The 20,939-nt window shown below is 51.7% G+C and overlaps 2 protein-coding genes across 10 annotated transcripts in view; one reads left to right on the top strand and one right to left on the bottom strand.

Moving 5' to 3' along the window:
* The first annotated feature begins 2,740 nt into the window (after positions 1-2,740).
* On the top strand, positions 2,741-11,006 carry PROCA1 (protein interacting with cyclin A1). 8 transcript variants are annotated; one of them, XM_025476382.3, is made up of 5 exons: positions 2,741-3,191; positions 7,352-7,438; positions 9,286-9,421; positions 9,705-9,863; positions 9,960-11,006. In XM_025476382.3, exons 1-5 carry the CDS (start codon positions 3,104-3,106, stop codon positions 10,627-10,629), a joined length of 1,140 nt encoding a protein of 379 aa, XP_025332167.1. In that variant the 5' UTR covers positions 2,741-3,103; the 3' UTR covers positions 10,630-11,006. The 8 variants fall into 8 exon arrangements, with proteins under 8 accessions (XP_025332167.1, XP_025332172.1, XP_048970209.1 ...); XM_025476385.3 differs by having other exon boundaries at positions 2,774-3,191; positions 7,268-7,438; XM_025476386.3 differs by lacking the exon at positions 2,741-3,191 and adding an exon at positions 3,674-3,855.
* A 971-nt stretch (positions 11,007-11,977) lies between these two features.
* SUPT6H (SPT6 homolog, histone chaperone and transcription elongation factor) overlaps positions 11,978-20,939 on the bottom strand; it is a 37,017-nt gene continuing 28,055 nt past the window's right edge. For both annotated transcript variants that reach the window (XM_025476380.3, XM_025476381.3), the window contains exons 27-37: positions 20,437-20,579; positions 19,369-19,509; positions 17,917-18,112; positions 17,274-17,512; positions 16,578-16,691; positions 16,283-16,407; positions 14,262-14,374; positions 13,909-13,986; positions 13,646-13,812; positions 13,084-13,271; positions 11,978-12,782 (exon numbers count right to left, since the gene is read on the bottom strand). In XM_025476380.3, coding sequence (XP_025332165.1) covers positions 12,596-12,782; positions 13,084-13,271; positions 13,646-13,812; positions 13,909-13,986; positions 14,262-14,374; positions 16,283-16,407; positions 16,578-16,691; positions 17,274-17,512; positions 17,917-18,112; positions 19,369-19,509; positions 20,437-20,579 — 1,691 coding nt within the window. In that variant the 3' untranslated portion in view covers positions 11,978-12,595. The remainder of the gene's footprint in view (positions 12,783-13,083; positions 13,272-13,645; positions 13,813-13,908; positions 13,987-14,261; positions 14,375-16,282; positions 16,408-16,577; positions 16,692-17,273; positions 17,513-17,916; positions 18,113-19,368; positions 19,510-20,436; positions 20,580-20,939) is intronic.

Here is a 20,939-nt window from a genome sequence, read left to right as displayed (position 1 = left end):
AAGGAAGGAAAAAAACACCAGCATATTTTTTTTCCCTCTGCAAAAAGAAAAAAATATGCTCTGAATCAGGAAGTCCCCCATTTGAGTCCTCACTGTTTATCCTCAATCACTTCTCACTATGTTCCCCTGGGAGAAATACTATTTTTAATTCATTATTTTTTCCAAAGATTTACCCATTTATTCTAGAGAGCAAGAGAGTGATTGTGCAAGCAGGGGGAAAGGCCAGGAGGAGAGGCAGAGGGAGAGGTAGAAGCAGACTCTGCACTGAGCAGGAAGCCCAATGTGGGGCTTGATCCCAGGACCCCAGGATCATGACCTGAGCTGAAATCAGGAGTCAGACGCTCAAATGACCCATCCAGGTGCCCCAAAGAGAAGTATTTTTCAAAGGGAAAGCAGAAATGGGGTGAAAAAAAGAAAACAATTATCCAGTGGTAGAAATATGGGAATAAGCACCAAGTAGGAGGACACAGTTGGGGATAAGGAACCAAAGGAAAGAGCTCTCAGACTCCCAGGGAAATCACTTATCCTCTGTTCCTCAGTTTCTCCATCTGTAAAACCAGGCTAATAACACTGATGAGGTTTCATGGATGAAATAAGGTAAAGCACCAACATACACAAGAAGAGCTCAAAAACCTTAACTATTGTAACTAATTGGAGGGAAGAGTGGTAAAGAACCTGGCTCATTTTTGACATTTTTTAAAAAAGATTTTGGGATCTCTGGGTGGCGCAGCGGTTTGGCGCCTGCCTTTGGCGCAGGGCGCGATCCTGGAGACCCAGGATCGAATCCCACATCGGGCTCCCAGTTCATGGAGCCTGCTTCTCCCTCTGCCTGTGTCTCTGCCTCTCTCTCTCTCTGTGACTATCATAAATAAATAAAAATTAAAAAAAAAATAAAAGATTTTATTTATTTATTCATGAGAGACACTAAGAGAGAGGCAGAAACATAGGCAAAAGGAGCAGGCTCCATGTGGGGAACTTGATGCGGGACTTGATCCCAGGACCCTGGGATCAGGACCCGAGCCAAAGGCAGAAAGAAGCTCAACCACTGAGCGCCCCCAGGGGTGCCCCCCATTGTTGACATTTGATCCAGAGTTATAGATTGGGTGGAAGCATCTCAGACATCTGAGGCAACAATGCTGGGACCCATGTGGCCTGGTGTCATCCTGAGAGGCCTCGGAGGGGCTGAAATTAGAACACAGATCCGAGGGACTCCTGCGTGGCTCAGTGGCTGAGCATCTGCCTTCGGCTCAGGGTGTGATCCAAGATCCTAGATTGAGTCCATGTCGGGCTTCCTGCAGGGAGCCTGCTTCTCCCTCTGTCTGTGTCTCTGCCTCTCTCTCTTTCTGTGTCTCTCGGGAAAAAATAAATAAAATCTTTAAGAAACAACAACAACAACAAAAAAACCCCACGGATCCGGGCTCCCAGGCGCCTGGTACCATTCTCACCCAGCCACTCTGTCCTGGAAGGGTTGGCTTTCCTGCAGATTCCTCTCTCCTGGCTTCTTCCCTGCAATTCCTGGAATTGTCTAGAGCTAAGGTGAGGAGAGGAGTCTGGGTAGCGGCAGTAGCCACTCAGCCTCCTGGGTCTGGAGGAGGGTGAAGGCTGGGATCATGCAGAGTAGCAGCAGCAGGAGAGGCCCTTGATGACTGGAGAAAACAGAGTTTAAACATCATCCTTTCCTCTTTTTTCCATCTGTTGAGACATATCCTGGTTTAGGAGCCTGGTGCCAAGACAATTTGAGGAGTGTGATGTGTGGAGTGTGGGTGGTATGGCTGTAATACTTTTTCACACTCCCTGGGACTGTTTTTTCCATGTCTCTTCCCTCACAGGACTGTGCTGCTCCTCACCCCTCCTGTTGCACAGAATCTGTGACTCGGTGTGTGTATGCACGTGTGTGACAAACCTGAACCACAGAGCTGCTGTGGAATGTTTGTGCTGTACCCCGCCTGGGGATCAGGGATGTGGTTCGGTTTTCTGGGCCCTCTCTGTGAGGGGAATGGGCATGTGTGCATATTGCATCAGTCCACGTGTGTGACTGTTGTATGTGTAGTGTATATGCTATATTTTAAGGGTGGGCGGGTGTGTGTAGTAAGTTACTATGAATGCCAACGGCCCTGCTCCCCGTCACAAGCAAACCTATGGAGACACATGGTGTTGTGAGAATGAAATAAGATGAAGCACTGACATACATAGGAAGAGCTCAGAAACCTTAATCATATTTATTTATTTATTTATTTATTTATTATTAATTAATTTATTTTTTTCCTTAATCATTTTAATAACTGTCTTGGGGAAGAGTAAGCAAGACCTTGGTCCTATGCTGACATCTTTACTGGGCAGTATCGTCTCTGGGACGGCGCCTGTGGGGGTTGGGAGGGAACGCTGAGAAGGGGCCCTGGGGATGGGTGCCCCGAGGGGCTGGGAGCCGACTTCAAGTCCTCATCTTGAGAACTGGGCCTTGGGCTCCTGCGGAGAGGCCTGGGGGCACGAGGAAAAGCGCGCGCGCACGCCAGCGAGCCGGCCCCAGCCAGGCTCCCGAGCCGCTTCGGTCGGAGACGCCGGGGGGAGGGTGAGGGAGGTGGGGGCGGGGGTGGGGGTGGGGGCTGCGGGCGGGCGGGGCTCCCCGGCAGCCGCTGGGTTCCGAGGGCTTGGGAGGGGCTGGATTGCTGCGGAAGCTTGAGGTGGAGAGAATGGCTGGGGCGGGGCTAAGAACGGGGTGGGGGCGGGGCTAAGGTCCGGGGGTAGGACTAAGAGCGGGGCCTGGAGAGGAGCTAGGGATGGGACTGAGGGGGCTGGGCCTGAGCGGCCGAGCTAAGGTTTAGGCCCGAGAGAAAGAGGCGGTACTAAGGTTCCAGGTGGGACGAAGAGGGGCGGGAAGGAGGTGGGAGGCCCCGGATGAAGAGCGCGGCTGAAGCTTAGGTTTGGGCTAAAACAACGCAGAGCAAGGGGAGGGTGGAGGGAGAGATTGGGAAGCATGGGGCGGAGTTAAGGGCTGGATCGGGGCGAGGCTGACATTGAGGTTTACGGCTGGCTCGGCCAAGCTGAGGTTCAGGATTGGACTTCCGCGAGGAAGTCTTGTAGAGAGAGAACTGGGCTGGGAGCGATGTGGGTCAGGACGACACTGACGATCGAAAGGTGGACTAAGGAAAAGACTGAGGACAATGCCACCCTCTGGGCTGAGAGCAGCACTGGTGAGCAGGGGGCGGGGCAGGAGTTTGGGGGTGGGTTTCGGTCTAGGGGCGTGGCACTCAAGGAGGGTTTAGAACAGGGTAGAGCCTGGCGAAGGAGGCGGGGTCGGGGCTGGGCCGGGGCGGAGTTAGGGCCTAGGGGCGGGCTCACGCCGAGCCGTGGGCCAATGATTGAGGACTGGGGTCCTGAGCCCTGGAGAGTGCCTGCGGGGTCGGCCGGGCGGTCCTGCTGGAGCCAGAGCGGCCGGCCCCGAGCTAGTAGGAGTGGGAGGCGTTGCCTTGTTGCAGTCGGAGCCCTGGCCGCTGCCTAAGAAGTGCGGGGCCTGGCCAGAGCGCCTGGTCCAGCGCCCACCCAGTCGCCAGGTTGGGCCGGGCGGTTCCATTGAATCTCAGAGGAGGAAGGAGTCTGGAGGTTCCACGCGTGACATCACAATTACTGTCAGATTTGGCGGGGCCAGGGCGGTATTTCCCAGAAGACAGTGCACACTGCGCTGTCTAGCTCCCTCTTTCTCCCTGCTTCCCTTCCTTTCTCCCTTCCCCCTCTCCCTTCCTCCCCCATTCAGCTGCTTTGGTGCCCAACCTGGAACCCCACCACCTGTGCCACAAGGGCGGGGGGAGCGCCTCAGCCCGCAGGACTGGGAGGATTCTGTACAAATGAGCATCACCTGTGAGTTTTGAGTTAGGCCCCTGCACCTGGTTGAATGCCCCACCAAGAATACCACCATAAGCCTCCCTCTTCCTTTCAAGCCGTCCCTCTACTCATTTCATTATGAAGTCTGCCCTGTGTCTGGCCACAATTGCTGCTGCTCCTAAGTAGGAGCTCTCCTATCTGTGAAATTAGAGAGCAGGTTGTCTTCCTCCTACCTGAAGTTACCAAGTCCCACCCCTTGGCAGAGTTTTGATCCATTTATTAACTTGTGTCTTTGGACAACTTTCTTATCCTGACTCTCTGAGTCCCCCACCGATAGAAGGGATTGTGGTGAGGATTTCAGATCCAAGGCATATTTTAAAAGCCCAGCACAGGGGGATCCCTGGGTGGCTCAGCGGTTTGGTGCCTGCCTTTGGCCCGGGACGTCGGTCCTGGAGTCCTGGGATCGAGTCTCGGGATCGAGTCCCACATCGGGCTCCCGACATGGAGCCTGCTTCTCCCTCCTCCTGTGTCTCTGCCTCTCTCTCTCTCTCTCTCATAAATAAATCTTAAAAAAAATAAATAAATAAAAGCCCAGCACAGTGCCTAACTTTGGAAAGATGCTTATCCTGGGCCACTTCTCCTTTTCTAGAAAAGTCCTCAGTGTTGAACCCTGGACAGAATCTCCAGTGCTGTGGCTTCTTTATGGTTGGTTCCAATAGGGTTTTTTCTATTCTACTCATGTATTTATTCAATCAACCGACATTTATGGGACACTTTTCATGTCCCAGAACTTGCAGATACAGAGGCAGATAAAATATGGGCCTGTTCTCAAGTTGCCCTAGAGTAAGTGCATAAAGTACCATGGCAGGGTAAAAGGACACAAGACATGTGTGACCAATTCTGCTTGGAGAGAGAGTGTTGTTCTTTCCAAGATAAACAGGTATTTCTGGGGAGTGAGAGGCAGGAGAGAAAAAATGGAGAAGAGAGGGGTAGGAGGAAAGATGAGTGAGAAAAACTTAACAACTGAGGAAGGAACCAGGGCTGGGTCCTGGGGGGTCAGTTATGTCATGATAGGGAGTTTGCACCTCATCCTGAAGGTAGTGGAAGGCTATTAAACAGGAGGAACGTGGTGGATTGGTTGGAAAACTCAATTTAGCTGCATTGTCTGCATGCGGGTAGTAAAACAGAAGGCAGGGAGATTAGGCTGGAGGTTCTTGAGTTGTCTTAGGAATAATGAAGTTCTGAACCAAGTTAGAGGCAGATGTGGGGGGCAGGTAGGCATGGTAAGACTTCGTCATCAACTGGGTGTAGAAGTGAAGGAAAGAACCATCCCTAGATTTCTAGCCAAGGTGTCCATTCCTTTCTGAAATGAAAGAGATAAAAGGAGATGGCTCCTGGAGGGCAGGGAGAAGATAGATTTGTGTATGATGTGCTGGTCTAAGATGTTTTGCAAATGTCCTAGAGAATATTGATTCTGTGCTCAGGAAAGCAGTCTGAACTGGAGGCCCTGATTTATGTCATTTTTTTGATGGATGTTGAAACCATGTAAGTGGATGACATTATCCAAGAGAAGTCTGTAGAGTCTTTGAGAAGGAGGTCAAACAGAACCCTGGTAATTACCAATTTAAGGGGTACAGCAGAGGAAAAGGAAACTGCAAAGAAGTCAGGAAAGAACTAAATAGCCACTCAGAGAAGGAAGACAGAGGAGTTGAGAGAGGTCAGTCATGGGGGTCAGAAGAACAGTTTGCAGAAGAAAAGAGATCAATTGGTCAACAGTGTCAAGAGAAGAAAGAAGGCCACTGGGTTTAGTTATTAGGAAATTGTTGAGGGGGTGGGTGCCTGGCTGCTGCAGTCAGTAGAGCAGGGGGCTCTTGATCTTGGGGTTATGAGTTTGAGTCTCACATCAGGCATAGAGATTACTTTAAAAAAATAAAAGCTTAAATAAATAAATACATAAATAAAAAGGAAATTGTTGGTGGCCTTTGCCTGGGCTTTTTTGATAGAAAGGCCCAGTAGCTGCCATGATGTATGTGGCTGGCAGAGAAGAGAGGTGGAGACTCTGAGCTAACTGAAGGTAGGGACTTGGCCTCCTCCACTGGTGCCTGGTGAAGCTAATCAATTATGTCTGTTAAATGAACAAGTGAATAAACCTGGATTGAAAAGGAAGCGAGGTGGGATATGCAGTGGTAGAGGGAGAAGCAGGGTTCATAGAGTATTTTGTTTAAAGATAGTCATTGCTTGTAGGGAAAAAAAAAAAACAGTAAAGAAGGAGAAGGTAAAAATTCTGACTGGGACCTAGGATTCAGGGGCTTTGGGCAGGAGAAAGGTGGAGGGATACTTCTCCAGGCTGGGGGAGAGTCGATGAGCGGGGGAGCAGCCTCAGGCAATGCTGGTACAATGATCTGAAAGGAACAGCAGCAGGGTAGGAGTTTCCAGGAAGGTGCTGGAAGTTATTCATTCATTCATTCATTCATTCATTCATTCATTCATTCATTCATTCCATAAATTTTGGGTACTTACTGTGTTGTGGAAAATAGAAAGAGCTGACCAGGGACCTGTAGAAAGATGACCAAGTGCCACTGAAGTCCCCCAAGCAGTCAGCTTTTTTTTTTTTTTTTAATTTTTATTTATTTATGATAGTCACAGAGAGAGAGAGAGAGGCAGAGACATAGGCAGAGGGAGAAGCAGGCTCCATGCACCGGGAGCCCGACGTGGGACTCGATCCCGGGTCTCCAGGATCGCGCCCTGGGCCAAAGGCAGGCGCTAAACTGCTGCGCCACCCAGGGATCCCCCAAGCAGTCAGCTTAAGGAGCAGGACTCATGGGATCCCTGGGTGGCGCAGCGGTTTGGCGCCTACCTTTGGCCCAGGGCGCGATCTTGGAGACCCGGGATCGAATCCCACGTCGAGCTCCCAGTGCATGGAGCCTGCTTCTCCCTCTGCCTATGTCTCTGCCCCTCTCTCTCTCTCTGTGTGACTATCATAAATAAATAAAAATTAAAAAAAAAAAAAAAAGGAGCAGGACTCAGCTCTGATGCCCCAAAGGACAAAGCTAGCTGTGGGAAGTAAGGGCAAGCGGCAGACTCTGCCCTGTGGCTGCTGATGGAACTGTTGCCCTATCCAGCTCAGGAACACCCTCTGACCAGCTTCCACATGCCCCAGGAATTCCTGCAATTGTCCCTCCTTGCCTAGGCTCTGGCTTACTCCTATTCATTACTTCACATTCTGCTCCTGTTACGCTTCTTCCAAGAAGCCTTCCTCATCACCTCTCCTCATCCCCTAGCACTGTTGCACTCCTTGGTAGATGCCCTTGTTCTAACTCCCACAGGCCTTCCTCCCCCCCACTTCTTTGCCTGAACTGCTCATCCTCTGGAGTCCCCCTCCTCACCCCATCCCTCAGCTCCTTGAGAAGGGGGCGTGTTGGATCGTTTTTTTAATTTGCATCTCCAGGGTACAGGTGGGGCTTCTCAGGAAGTCTGTGATGAGTGAATGGCATGGGGAGGGGCTGCTGCCACTGCCACTCTACTCTCTCAGATGTAAACAGGTTACCCAGCTGGGAGAGAGGACATCTGCTGGCTGGCGTGGCGTCTAGCACGGATGCATCTACCTTCTCCTCTGAAGGTGGGTCCAGGGAATCTCTGGCCCCAGGGTTCCCCACCACCTCTCATTTGGGAAAACTAATACCTGGTGGCAGGCAGGAGGGAGTGAAGTGTTTGGTCCCGAAAGGGGGGACCCCAGCTGCTCCAGCCCCACCCCATCCCATACCCCTGCCAGGCGGGGAAGGCCCTTTCTCTGGAGGCCATAAGTCACCCCTGTGTTTTGTAGCACTTTATGGTGCACAAATTTCTTTGGCATATGTGAACTGAGTCCTTTCAACAATTCTGCAAAATAGGTATTACCACCATCCCCATTTTGTGGATAAGGAAATGAAGGTGCAGAGAAGTAATCTGCCCTGGGACATCCAGCTAGTGACAGAGCTGGGACTTGTACTCAGGCCTGTCTGACTACAAGTTCAGGGCACTTGACACTATACTGCCCCCTGTCCCTAGTTCAGTGCTGAAGAAGGTGGTGGTGGCGGTGGTCCAAGGTCCAGCCTCACATGCCTTATTCCCCCCAGAATGGAAAAGGAGCATAGGAGAAGCAAAAATGGAGGCCACCAAATGGGACAGGGGCATATGGGGCACCTGGGACCCTCACAGCCTGGTGGGGGAAAAGGAAGGAAGGAGAAATGTGGGGCAAAGCTCTTACCAAGCTGCTGTGCCATCTCTCAAGTACTTTTAAGGCCACTTGGACTAACACACGCCTAACCTGGTAACTCCTGGCTGGGGGCCGGTGTGACGTCTTGTCCCAGGTCCACCCTTGTAGAGGCTGGATAAAGGCTCAGTCCTCCTGGCCTGAGGGAGTAAGCCAGCTGCTGCACCCCCTACCAGGCTGTCCTGGAGTTTATCAGTGCCAACCCACTACTTCCTCCAGGGGTGGGTAGAACTGGAGTCCAGGGGAGGGGGGAGGAACTGCAAGAAGGTGCCTTGCTCTCTCTGTCCTAGTATGTGAGACCTTAGGCACATGGAAGTCACTTCATGCGGTGGCCCGAGGGAGAGCCATTGGTAGACTAGAGATGGAGGGGGTAGAGGCTGAGTGTCCAGTGTGTCCAGGGCTTATGTTCACCTGAACAAACGAGGTGAAGGCTCGCTCCAGGGCTTCCCCCAAATCCCAAATCCTTACCCCCAGCAGCTTCTCAACTGTGTCCTGGGAAAGGGAACTTGCTGCATACAAGGGATGGAAGGGCTCAGGCTGGGGTCGGGTTGTTCAAGTCTGTGGCTCTAAGGAGATGGGATGGGGAAGGAGGCCATGAGTACGGAGTAGAGAAGAGTGAGCATGGAGAACAGGAGAGAGGTGAGAAAGTGAAGAAGGTGTCAGAAGGGAGGGGAGGGGCTTGGCGAAGAAGAGGGAAAGCAAGCACTAGAGTCAGGAGAAGCTGAGGAGACAGACCAAATCTCTCCCCCAGGCTTGAGCCTCCAGGCCACAGCAAGTCTGGGGGCTGGAGTGATCCTGAGGCTGAGGGCTAGGGATGGGGGCTTCCTGGTGGTGCAGGGCAGGCTAGGAACTCTGAAGTGGTGCTCCTCTCTGCCATGTGGCTCCATGGTCTGCTTGGCCTGAGGGCCTTCCCCTACCCAGGCAGCCTGCGGAGTTCCCCAGCATGATAGGCAGGCATCAGAGGGGAGCAAGGGAAACTTGCTGATACATTTTCCTGAGAGTCTGGTTGGAGGATTTGTGCAGGGGGCCTGAGGGGCAAGGGGAGTGCTGAGTTCCTACTGGGTGGTTACCACTCAGAAGCAGAAAGGTGCCAGGGAAGGTAGGGGTGGGGGTGGCAGAGGGGTCTGGTGAAGATAGATTGAGCTATGGGAGGGGAGACCCAGAGGTGTACTGCTGTTGCCATCCCTGCATGACCCAGACTCCTGCCCTCTCAGGTGAATTCAAGGACCCAGACAGGTGCTGCTGGAAACACAAGCAGTGCACTGGGCACATTATCCACCCCTTCACCTCTGACTATGGTCACCACAACCTGCACCTGCACTCTGTCAGCCACTGCGACTGTGATTCTAGGTAAGGGCCCTCCTCCTTGGGGGACGCACAGCCCGAGAGACACTCCTGGGCAGAGCAAGGCCCACAATTTCCCCACGGTTCCCCCTTCAGCTTTGACCTGGCACTGCCAGCCCAGTTTCTGCTTCATAGACCTGGCTCTGCCCCAAAGCCAGGGGGAGGAGGGTTCTCTTGGCAGCCTGGACTGAGCATGGTAGAAGCCAGCTGTCCTTCTGACTCTGGGACCCTGGTGTGTGTGGGGGAGTCATGGAGGCCTGGGAGCCAGGCTGAGTCCTCTGTGTGGCAGGCTGAAGGACTGCTCAGAGAAGACAAATAGCAGCAGCTCCCGAGATGTGGGCCCAGCCTGCTCCCGAGATGAGGGCTCAACATGTTTCAACATCATCCAGTCCCCTTGCTTTGAGCTCATCCCAGAGGAGGAGTGTGTGGAACGGTTCTGGTATGGCTGGTGAGTGCTGGCAGGCTGACAAGGGCGGCACTAAGGGGCACTGGCCCCCCCACTCTCTGTCAATCTTCTCTTTCCCTGTCCCCCCCTCCCTCCCAGGTGCAAAAGCTATAGGCCTGTCTCTGTGGCCGTGATCCACCATCCCATCCACCATGACTGTGGGGCAGATAATCTGAATGAAGAGGAGGAGGAGGAGGAGGAAGAAGAAAGCAAGCCCCCCATTCCGACCCAGGTGGGGCCGGCCACCACCACCACCACACCCGCTGACCCAGTTATGGGCACAATCACAAGTACCCCGGATTCAGCAGCTCCCATCACTATCTGGCGCTCTGAGAGCCCCACAGGGAAGTCCCAGGGCCACAAGGTGATCAAGAAGGTAAAGAAGAAAAAAGAGAAAGAGAAAGACAAGGAAGAGGATACAGATGAGAAGCCAAAGCCGAAGAAAAAAGTCAAGAAGGGCAAGTTGATTAAGAAGAAAAGCCCAGTTAAATCGGAATCTTCACCTCCAGACCTGAGCCGGTCAGTAAGCCCGAGAGAGTTGACCAGGATGTCAGAGTCCAGCCCAGATAGCCGGGGAGACCTGGAGAGTGAGGACAGTTACAATGACCCCAGGCGGGAGGAGCCCTCTAGCGAGGATATCTTGGAGTCTTCGTCCCCCAGGAAGAGAGAGAAGAACACCATCCAGACTAAGAAACCTGGGGCAAGGGCCTCACCAGTCAAGAAGGTCAAGAGGAAATCTCCCCCAGCATCAAATCCCAATCTCAGTTGAGGCCAGGGCATCCAGGGTGAAGAATAAATGCGATCAAGCCTGTAGCTGACCCCCTGCTGCTGTTCTCTCTCCCTCCAACCTGTCCCTTCCCAGGGGAGGGGGTGGGTTCTGGGCACAGCAGGAGTCAAGGGGCCAGGGGCTACTGGGGTTTTGGAAGAGTAATTTGTTCCTCAGGACGGAGTCCATGGGAACAGAAGGGAGGGCAGAGGCGGGGCACAGCCTGTTTCTCTGTAACATTCTAGGCTCAGGGCAGAGCACATCTGGATGGGGTGGGAAGGAGGCTCCCCATCTTTTGGGAGACTGGTCTGTGAAATCCACTCGGGGATAGGCAGTGCTGTCTGCAGTGATACCCCTAATAAATTGAACCTTTTAACCCACTCTGTGCCACTGTGCCTGGCCTTTCCCTCTTCTAAGTGGCCCTTAGGAAGATGCTGGTGGCACCAAAGGGAACATGGTCTTCCTGGCTGCTGTGTCCCTGACAGAAGACCGGCTCTTCCCTCCCAACTCTTGCCAACAGCCAAAGAGATCTTGAATGATGTAATGAAGTCAAGATGGGAAGCTCACGGAGTTTGGGCAGCAGTGATTTCTCTGCTGAGCCCCAAAGCAGAGGAGAGGGAGGAGGAAAGCCTCATTTAGCACAAACTCACAAAGCTTTGAGACCAGGCCCTTCTGAAGAAACAGGGGAGACCAGGAGTTTGGAATACACACAGGCAGTGGGGCCAGGAGCAGGGGCTAGGGCCAAGGGAGCTGGCTGGTCCCAAGCTGATAAGAGGGAGGCCAGCCTCCCCTGTAGCAGCCTGGCACTTTCTTTTCCAGGGCAAGCCTGGGGCCCATCCTGGGGCAGACATCCTCATGTAGAGCTATCACAGATCAAGCCTTGGCTGGCAATGAGTGGGGAAAGAGGTGCAGGGGCTCAAACTGAGAAACCAAAATTTACTTGCAGCCCTTCTTCACTGCGCCAGAAGCGGCTAGTGGGCACAGTGGATGGGACAGCCACCTGTGAATGCAGTAACAACAGCTAATGGGTACTGGGGCCTCATGAGGTCCCAGGCCCTGGGCGGAGCGCTCACATGTCCTCTCTCAATCCTACCGGCTGCCCTGATGAGGCAGATTATCACTCCACTTTACAGAGAAGATGGCTGGCTCAGAGACAACAGGCACAGGGCTCGGAGGCAGAGCAGGGATGTGGCCCCAGGTAGTCAGATTCAGAAGCTGCTTGCTGTTCTGAGTCACTGCCTCTTTGATGGCCTGGAAGGAGTCAGAGGGAGCCCTGAGAGCTCCACACACACTGCTTTGAAAGCCACCCTTCAAAAGCTGGAGTGTTGGAGAGAGAGGCTTTGCCAAGTGCTCTGTAGAAACACTGTTTATTCAAATGACAGGCAGGAAGCGGAGGCAGCAGCAGGTGGGTGAAGGCGGCCAGGTGGGGGCTGGGCAGGTTAGCACTGCTCCCCTTTGTCCCCTGCAATTTTGCTTTGCTAGCCACCAGAGCTGTCGGCATCAGGGTCAGAAATACTTTCCCTCTTCTCCCTCCTGCCCCAAACTGAATAAATAGCATTCCTCTCCCCACAAGAGTTGGGGGAGACTCATGTGCTGAGCTTGGTGCCCCGGGGTCACAGCCCAGAGTCAGATGAGGGCAGAAGCTCAAAAATGGCTTGTAGGGAGTAGAATACAAAACTGTTCCACTCTCATTCTCGTCTTCCTCTTCTTCCTCCCTGCCACACTCCCCTCCCAGCCTGGTCCCAGGATAGGTGGTCGGTGAGGGCCTGGAGTGGAAGAATTGTCACCTAGCGTACACTGAGCTCAAATTCCCAAGGCCATCCAGCTTGTCACCCATCCAGGCTGACCACCAAAGAGAACGTCAATTCACGTCACTTTATGGACAGAAAAGGAGGGGCAGGGAGTGAGGCAGTGGGCGGCTGGGCCTCTCCCAGCCTCAGAGGTAACTAGAGTCCTAGGAGCAGGCCCCCTACCGATCCATCTCATCCAGGAGTGGGGTGGCATCGCCAGCAATGGACATGGGGGTGCTTTCGATCATGGGGCTGGGAGAGGGCCGAGGTGTCAGCCGCTGCTTCTGTTTCCGCCGCTCTGCTTCCTTCTCCTGTAGCCACTGCTCTGCCATCTTCCCCCAGTCGATGGCCGCGTGGCTGTTGGACCTGGGAGAGGAAGAAGGGGCCTGAGATCAGGATACTCTGCAGCTCACCAGAGTATCTGGTATCTCACCAAACACTGCTGATCATCCATCCTTACAGAAATGGACTTCCTAGTTTTGGGTAGCAGTAGCAGTCGTGGTAAGCTGCCACATTGCCCTTTTCTGTCTTCTAGAAAGCAGTCATCCTGGGCTATCACTGGGGTCACGGCCCTCACAAGGTCCAGGGTCCTGCCTATGCTGAGCCTGTTGGCCTCTTGACAACACCTGCCCCTAATAACCTTCTCTGTCACCAACTATATACTTACTTTGGCTGCTGCTGCCGTTGCCGAGAGCTGGAGGAGGGCTGGGGCTGGGCCTGGGCAGACTGTGGGGTGGTGCTGGCCTGTAGTTGGTGGTACTGTGGTGTGGTGATGGGCTGGCTGGGGGTTGTGTAGGAGTAGCTGGGGGTCATTAGTGGTGTGGCCACTGGCTGCTGGGCTGGCGTTGGGAACACCTGGAGAAAGGTGAACAGTTAAATGGGGGTGGGTCTCTTGAGCATGTGCAGTCCTAAGCAGTAGAGAGAGGCCAGCAGGATGGGACCTGGCACAACAATGGAGCCCACCAGCCCTGATTGCTTGAAGGTCCCAAAGATCGCAAAGGACTATGGAAAAATCAGACCTTCTCTTACTCCCTTTACCCTCAAGTGGGCCTGAAAAAAAGGGCTATGGGTCAGACACAGTTCCTAAGGCTGTGAGCCCCATCTGTACATATGGGCACTGTGGTGGACACTGCCAGAGGCCAGTCTATGGTCATGGGTCAGTAAAGGATGATGGTTCTGTTTCAGTCTTCTTTACCGTCCGCAGAGAGCCTTGCCCCCAAGCCACGTACGTGGTAAGCGCTGCTGCCTCCTCCACTGCCGCCATAGCCATACTGGCTGGAGGCCCACTGGGCTGGGGTGGCATTAGGGTTCTGTCCTTGACCTGTCACAGCTGCAATGGCACTGAACATCTGCGAGGTCATGTTCTGGGGCAGGGCATTCACAGCCCGTGTCAGATCTGTAAGCACAGAGAGGTGGAGGATGGGCATGTTAGAGGTCAAAGTCCTTTTAGCACCATCCCTCCAGCTCCCAGTCACAGACATGGGTTCCTTACCTGCAAGGTTGATGTTGGCTGGTGTGGCATTGATAGAAGCAGGTGTCCGTGTCCTGCTGCTGCTACTAGGAGTGATGCCTATAGGAAATGGTCAAAGTTAGTTCTGTCTGTTCAGAAACTTATTTCTGGTTTCACAATGTAGGGGGCTGGAGGAGGTCCCGAGGTGGGTGGAGAGAAGGGAAGCTGCATCGGCAGAGTAGATGGAGGACTTCCTTGATGCCAAGAGGCTGGAGCAGAAGTGAGACAGCTGTGGTGAGAGACCATGCCTCATCCCTTCCACAGATGGCAAGTGATCACCTTGATTCAGGGCCTATGTGTCCTAAGCACACCCCAGAGCTCAGAGCAGAACTCACCTGGTACAGGATCCTGGTAGTGATCCTTAAACCATCTGAAAAGTCCATTCACAGTAGGGAAGATTTGGCCCCGGTACCGGAATCCTTCTGGAGTCACTGTTACATATTCTATCCTGGGATTTTGGAAGGAGACATGTGTCAGATACCACTTGGGGCCAGCCCTGAGAAGCGGCCAGAACAGATCACCCTGTGAAGGAGCCACACTGGGTGCTGGGGGAAAGGAGAGATGAAAGATCCCTGACCCTGTCAAAGGAGGCCGCACTCTGAGGTGAGCACAGGTAAGGCCAGGAGCTTGGTGTACAGGCTGCCAGAGGAAGGCCTGCTGGGGGCTGGGCCACCATCCTGGGCTGCAGAATGATGGCAGCACACTGCAGGTGAGGGTAAGAGTGAGGTCGCAGTGTCAGGGTTGGAGGGGCCAGGGTACCAAAAACAATTCCCAAGACCGGGAGTCTGGAAGCACCCCTGTTAAGGTGGTTAGTCTGACCTTACTCAACACTGTAGTGTAGGGAGTACATAAGAGGATGGGTTCTGGGTTCAGACCAGTTCTAGTTCCAGTTGTGGCTCTGTCACTTGCCACTTAGATGACTTTATATGAAGTTACTAAACCTGGGTCTCCGTTTCATTTGAAAAATGAGAGAAATGACACTTAAACCTTTAGAATTGAGTGTAAGAAATACCTGAAGATGGTGCATGGGAAGCACTTAGCACAATGCCTCAATAGGGTTCTGCTGACTTAAGGATAACTGTCATTTACCCACAGACGATGACAAATATAAAGTTCTCATTTATAAAGTTGAACCCTGCTTCCTAAACCTAATGACACTGAAGTATCGTCAATTCTGCAACACAAGGAGTCTGCACACCTTCCCACGGAAAGTTATCATGTTGCCTCTATTCCCTTGTTTAAAGGTCACTTGTGGGATCCCTGGGTGGCGCAGCGGTTTAGCGCCTGCCTTTGGCCCAGGGCGCGATCCTGGAGACCCGGGATCGAGTCCCACATCGGGCTCCTGGTGCATGGAGCCTGCATGGAGCCCGCATGGAGCCTGCTTCTCCTTCTGCTTATGTCTCTGCCTCTCTCTCTGTGTGACTATCATAAATAAATAAAAATTAAAAAAAAAAAAAAAGTCACTTGTTTGTTCAACTATTCCTCATGGGACAGTGTCCAGCCAAGAGCCCTGGCTGTCATCCTCTGGAAGCGTGATGGTGAGTCAGAAATGGTTTCTCAGAAACAATACTCTACATATGCCCAAGATGGTGTAGAGTTTGGAGTCTAGAGCTTCCTGTCACCTAGCCACTGAGTCCCTACTAATAATCTATACTATTTATCATGTGCAAGTAGTATAGAGACAAGAGCAGAAATGCACTGGCCTTGGCCAAGGGGCTGAAGGAAGGATGGGGGCATAGAGAAGGCTGGAAGAATGATCAGCCTGAGTAACAGACAAGAAAGCAAATCTAGAAAAAATGGGACTTTGTCTAATTCAGAGTGAGCTCTAAAGGGACCCAGACAAAGGAATATCTAGGAAGGCCAGCCTGTCAGTCACACACAAAAGGGAGCAGAGGGGGATTCGATGGTAGGAAGAAGAAAAGCTCTTCTCACCCACCCCTTCGGAACAGGCACAAGTTATCTGGCACACAACAGTGACAGTGAGCCATCATGTGCTGACTCGCCCTGGCAAGGGTGAAGTGGAGAGTAAAAAGAGTTGTGTCCTGGTCCCCACCTTTGCTAGTCAGGTGGACAGGGGCAGGTGATTTCCATTACTCCTTGGGAGACAGAAGACGCAAAGGAAAAACTTTTTCTCACAGGGCTGAGGAAAGTATCTTTTTTACCAAATCTTTCCCTTCTGCCTCTAAATCATCACCCTCTCTCCCCAGCTCCAACCTCCACTGCTGGTCTAAACAGATAAAAGGCAAAAGACAGTTAAGCAGAACCAGAGAGAGAATACTGCTCCAGATGTCTCTAACTCCCCTGCTAGACTATCTGCGGACCCCAGTGGCAGCACCTTCTCAGCACCAGTGCTCACCTGGGTTTACCCCGGGGCTGGTATCCCAGTAGGAACTTGCCGGGCAGTTCCTTGCAGGCACAGATGAAATAAGGGATGAAGGTGGGCTTCTCCTTCTTAGTTTTGATGAGCAGCTCCTCTAATTTCTGGGGGTAGAACGAGGGGGAGAGGTTGGGATAGCAGCATGCTTGGTACACAATGTCTGGTACATACATGAGGTACACTTCCTTCACCAGATGAACATCCCCTACACTGAAGGGAAATCATATCCTGAAGTCATTGGGAAAGGTCATGCCTGGAAGAGCCCTGGGCTCACCTTACGGTCACCACCACTGCAGTCCTGATAATATTTGTGGTTCAGAAGGTCCCGGGCAAAGGATGCCATGGGCTGGACGTAGCGAGCAACAATCTCATCCAAGTCTTCAAATTCCTGTGGGGAGATGGTAAGGCCCCGTGTGTCACATTCCGAGCTGAAACTCCTGGCCCTTCATCCAATCCACTCAAAAGAGGATCTAGAGGAGGACATGGACTTCCCAGCCCTGCTGTAGCCTCACTTCACTGCAAAGACCCCTCAAGTTATTATCTGTTTGAGTCATGCCCAGATTTATGAGCTTACAAGGCACAAAATTCTTTAAACCATAACTTTGATTCTACCCTGCCACTTGGGAACAAGAGAGCTTCCCCAATTTTTTCTCTACTGAAAACAAAAATGAGAAACGTGTGTGCGTATGTGTACACAACCACGTGCTTCTACATGTATATTTTCTTCTATTTCTCTGCTGATGCTCTCAAGGTAGTCTATTTTAAAATCTGGAGAACACAGAGAAAGGAGCAAAACATACAAAAGTGTTATCAAATGACTCATTTCACAATCAACCTCCTGTTCCACTGCTCTGTGCAGCTAAACTACATATAATGCACATAAGCCACTATATCAGCTCAGAGTAGCCAGAAATGGCTTGTTTCCAAGAGAAGGAGAGGTGATGGGGAGCGGGCAGGAGCCAGCTCTCACCTCGCTGTTGATCCACAGTGTGGCCCCCAGGCTGAAGGCATTTTCTTTGCCCTCTTCCCGTACATCCACATGTTGGTAGATGCCATCGCTGACCTTCCAGGTCACAGTCAGGTGATTTTCACCCTTACTGCTTGGGCGGATGATCACGTCACCCTGGTCCATGGTCTCCATCATCTTTTCTGCTTGCTTGAAGTTTATATTATGGAAGGACGGGTGTGCGATCACTCGCTTGATGTATGCTGAGGAGGGCAGGAAAGGAGTACACACTGGGTGAGGGGACTGAGACCCCACAACGGCAGGACAACTTGTGGCTTCACTTCTGACCCGCTATCAAATTCTGAGACTCTTTCACCTTCTCCAGACCTGGGTTCTCTGAGGTGAAGGATGTGTGAACCTGGCTTTCTAAGGTGCTGAGAGAATGAAGCTCTAAGAGTCATAGTGCATTACCAAAGAACACGTGACCCACAAAGACCCTGGCTTCCAGCCTGGCCACTGACTCCAGCCACGATGTTTCTGGGCCTGAGCACCTCAAAGCTGAGCACTCACTCCCCCCGCCCCGAGGTACAGCCATCAGCAAGTGCATAGTGCAGAGAGCGGGCTGCCAAGACCCGGGCTGCAGAAGTGTGGTGGAGGCCACACTCACTGGTCCGCTGCTGCTTCCGTTTCATGTCCTCCTCCTGCTTGTGGTCCGCTGCTTCGGCATCAAAGTCATAGTAGGTGTCCTTGGGCAGTTTCCACTCATTGTTCCTGTCCATGAGGTCTGAGGTTCGGCAGGTGAGATCGGCACTAAACTTCTCAATGTCAATCTTCATGATGCGGCAGTGAACGGTCATTCCCACCTAGATCCACAGAACATTTGAGCTGGAAGGGACAAAGATGATCTAGCCCGATGCCCCATTTTACATGTGAGAAAACCAAAGTCTAGGCCAAAAGATGGAGAGTGATTTGCCCAAAGCTAGCCAGCTAGCAAGTAGCAGATTAGGAGTTCAGTGTGGAGTCTGGTCTGCAGACTACGGGCCATGGTCGGCACAGATGCCTCTTACTCTAGGCAGGAAAACCAAACAGGAGCTTCCTGGGATCTACTCTGCCACTGGCACTATTCCCTTCTCCCATAAAGTTACCTAATTACTGTTCCTGGGGTGCAATCAAAGTCTGGCTGCCCTTTTTGGAGAGGAGGCAAATAAGTGCTTTCTGTTCTTTCCCTCTGACTTGAGCCTTTCTATCTAAACAGTGGCACAAGCCCATTGCATTGCATGGCTCTCCTTTAAAAAATCCCCCTAGGGCAGCCTGGGTGGCTCAGCGGTTTAGCGCCTGCCTTTGGCCCAGGGCCTGATCCTGGAGACCCCAGATCGAGTCCCATGTCGGGCTCCCTGCATGGAGCCTGCTTCTCCGTCTGCCTGTGTCTCTGCCTCTCTTTCTCTCTGTTTCTCATGAATGGATGAAATCTTAAAAAAAAAAAAAAAAAAAAAAAATCCCTCTAGCTTCTTTTTTAGAAGGGTCTTTCTCCAATCTTCCTAACTCTACAGTTCTTAGGGGTTCATGACACTTAGAACGAGAGAATTTGGCAGATCTGGTACCAGCCATGTCATCAACTAACTGGGTGATCCCCGAAAAGGCGGTCAAATTTGCCTGAAAAAGGAAGGTAATATTTCTTTCCCTACCATGTTGTGAGACTAGAGACAGCATATGTAATGTCAAGTGCTGGTATCTACTGGGTGAATAAATGGCAGTTGGCAGAAGAATATAGAACAGAAAGAGACCTTAGCCTTTGTTTCACAGCATGTAAGGCTGGGTCCTGCTTCCTGCCTGCAGTCTAAAGCACAGCTTCCCACACAGGAAGAGAGAGCCCTCTCCTGAAGGGCTTGGCAACCCAATGAACTTTCACAAAGACAGTGAACAAAAGCTGCTACTCATTCACATGCTTCTCACCCTGGCTTCTTTCAACTAGTTATAAATCCTCCTGACACTCTCCCTCTACCAGCAGGCACTGGGAACAGAGCTTTCACTTCTAGGGGGGCATAGCCCAAAGTTCCGGAAAGCACAATTTGGACAACTGTAAGTTGCACTAGATGCCTTAGCCTGGTCATTCATCTACCTTCACTCGCTCCTCCGGCCGCTTTACCACTTTGTCACTGAGGAACTTGGTGGGGATGAAGCCGGTGACACCATTGTCTAGCCGTGTTTTGACACCAATGGCCTGGCCTGGGCATGAACCGCTGTCAAAGTGGTTCCAGACCTAAAAAGTGCATCAGAATAGGAGCTTGGTCATTAGGATTCTGGAGATCACACATTCAAAAAGGAGCTGCTGGGACACTGTAATTTATCTTATCATAACACCTGGCAACATGTCTGAAAACACAATGACTTAGCCACCCACCAACATAGATTTTGAACATCCCTAATGTTCCTTAATTCATAACTGATGTTTGGCACCACTGGCCATCAGATCAATCCTTTATGTTAATCTAATCTGTACATCCCTCTAGTTGCAACTGAGGCCCTCTTGCACATTTTGTTCAGACATAGTGGACATTAGAAATAAACACATCAGTCTCCTCAGAACAACCTGTTTCAATGAACCAGGCCCCCCTTGACTTTCTTGTAACCCGGACAAATCCCATCAGCTTCTTTTATTAGGTACAGTTCAGAAATTATCACCTTCACAGACTGCCTGTTAACATTTGAAGACTCAGAAAAAGCTTTCAGAGTGGCTGTAATGACTTCTGACCATTAGAAAGGCAGATAGTGTCTAGAAGAACTTGGGACAAATTAAAATGTGTGTGGAAGATGGAAAAATTAAAGAGAACCTACAGATACTTTCTAACTAGAATGAACAGGGAGATTCCTAGCCTGTAATAATATACGACTTCACGTCTCTAATCTGGTTAGATTCCAAGAGAATGGGAAACAGGGTTAAAGGCTGAGCCAGAATAGAAGGAAACACACCGATTTCTGACCAGCATACAAAGGGACTTCACATTAGACCTGTATGTGTTCCAGCCCTCTTCCCTCTCTGCGTATTTGTTCGGTAAAAGCATGTAATAGAAAACAAAACAAAGCAAAACAAAAAGCATGTAACAGCTCGATTCTCGACTCCTTTCCAGAGTGCAGAGAACATTTGACTGAAGAAATCCAGTAACCATAATAACACTGCAGCACCTACCTCACTTAGCTCCGGGAAATTGTCTTGCTGACAGAAGGGGCACTGCCATAGCCCTGTCTCATCGTTGCGGATTGCCTGGTCATAGCTCTCACCCTGGGGACGCCTGTGGGCAATGCCAGTGACGTTGCAGATAATGAGCTTTCCTGTGGGAAAGGGAGGACAGGGAAGGAAAGAAGAGAAAAGGGAACAGGCTAAGAGAACTGGAGGAGTGACTCCTTCCACTGATATTTTCCTGACAAAACATCTGTCTTGGGATCCCTGGGTGGCGCAGCGGTTTGGCGCCTGCCTTTGGCCCAGGGCGCGATCCTGGAGACCCAGGATCGAATCCCATGTCGGGCTCCCTGCATGGAGCCTGCTTCTCCCTTTGCCTGTGTCTCTGCCTCTCTCTCTCTCTGTGACTATCATTAAAAAAACAAAAACAAAAACAAAAAAACATCTGTCTTATAGCATCTCCACTATAGGAGGAGGTGGTTTCCCTCACCTCCTTCCTTGAGAAGGGAAAT

Source organism: Canis lupus, chromosome 9 (genome assembly GCF_003254725.2).
Source record: "Canis lupus dingo isolate Sandy chromosome 9, ASM325472v2, whole genome shotgun sequence".
Classification (NCBI taxonomy): domain Eukaryota; kingdom Metazoa; phylum Chordata; class Mammalia; order Carnivora; family Canidae; genus Canis; species Canis lupus.
The sequence above is the reverse complement of the archived record's forward strand: the minus strand, read 5'-3'. Positions and strand labels throughout refer to the sequence as shown.

Bases quoted from the DNA above. Each gene is read 5' to 3' on its own strand.
- PROCA1 (XM_025476382.3), top strand. From the start codon at position 3,104: ATGTGGGTCAGGACGACACTGACGATCGAAAGGTGGACTAAGGAAAAG. The intron at 3,192-7,351 runs GTGAGCAGGGGG...CTACTCTCTCAG, and splicing joins CTGGGCTGAGAGCAGCACTG to ATGTAAACAGGTTACCCAGC. The intron at 7,439-9,285 runs GTGGGTCCAGGG...CTGCCCTCTCAG, and splicing joins ATCTACCTTCTCCTCTGAAG to GTGAATTCAAGGACCCAGAC.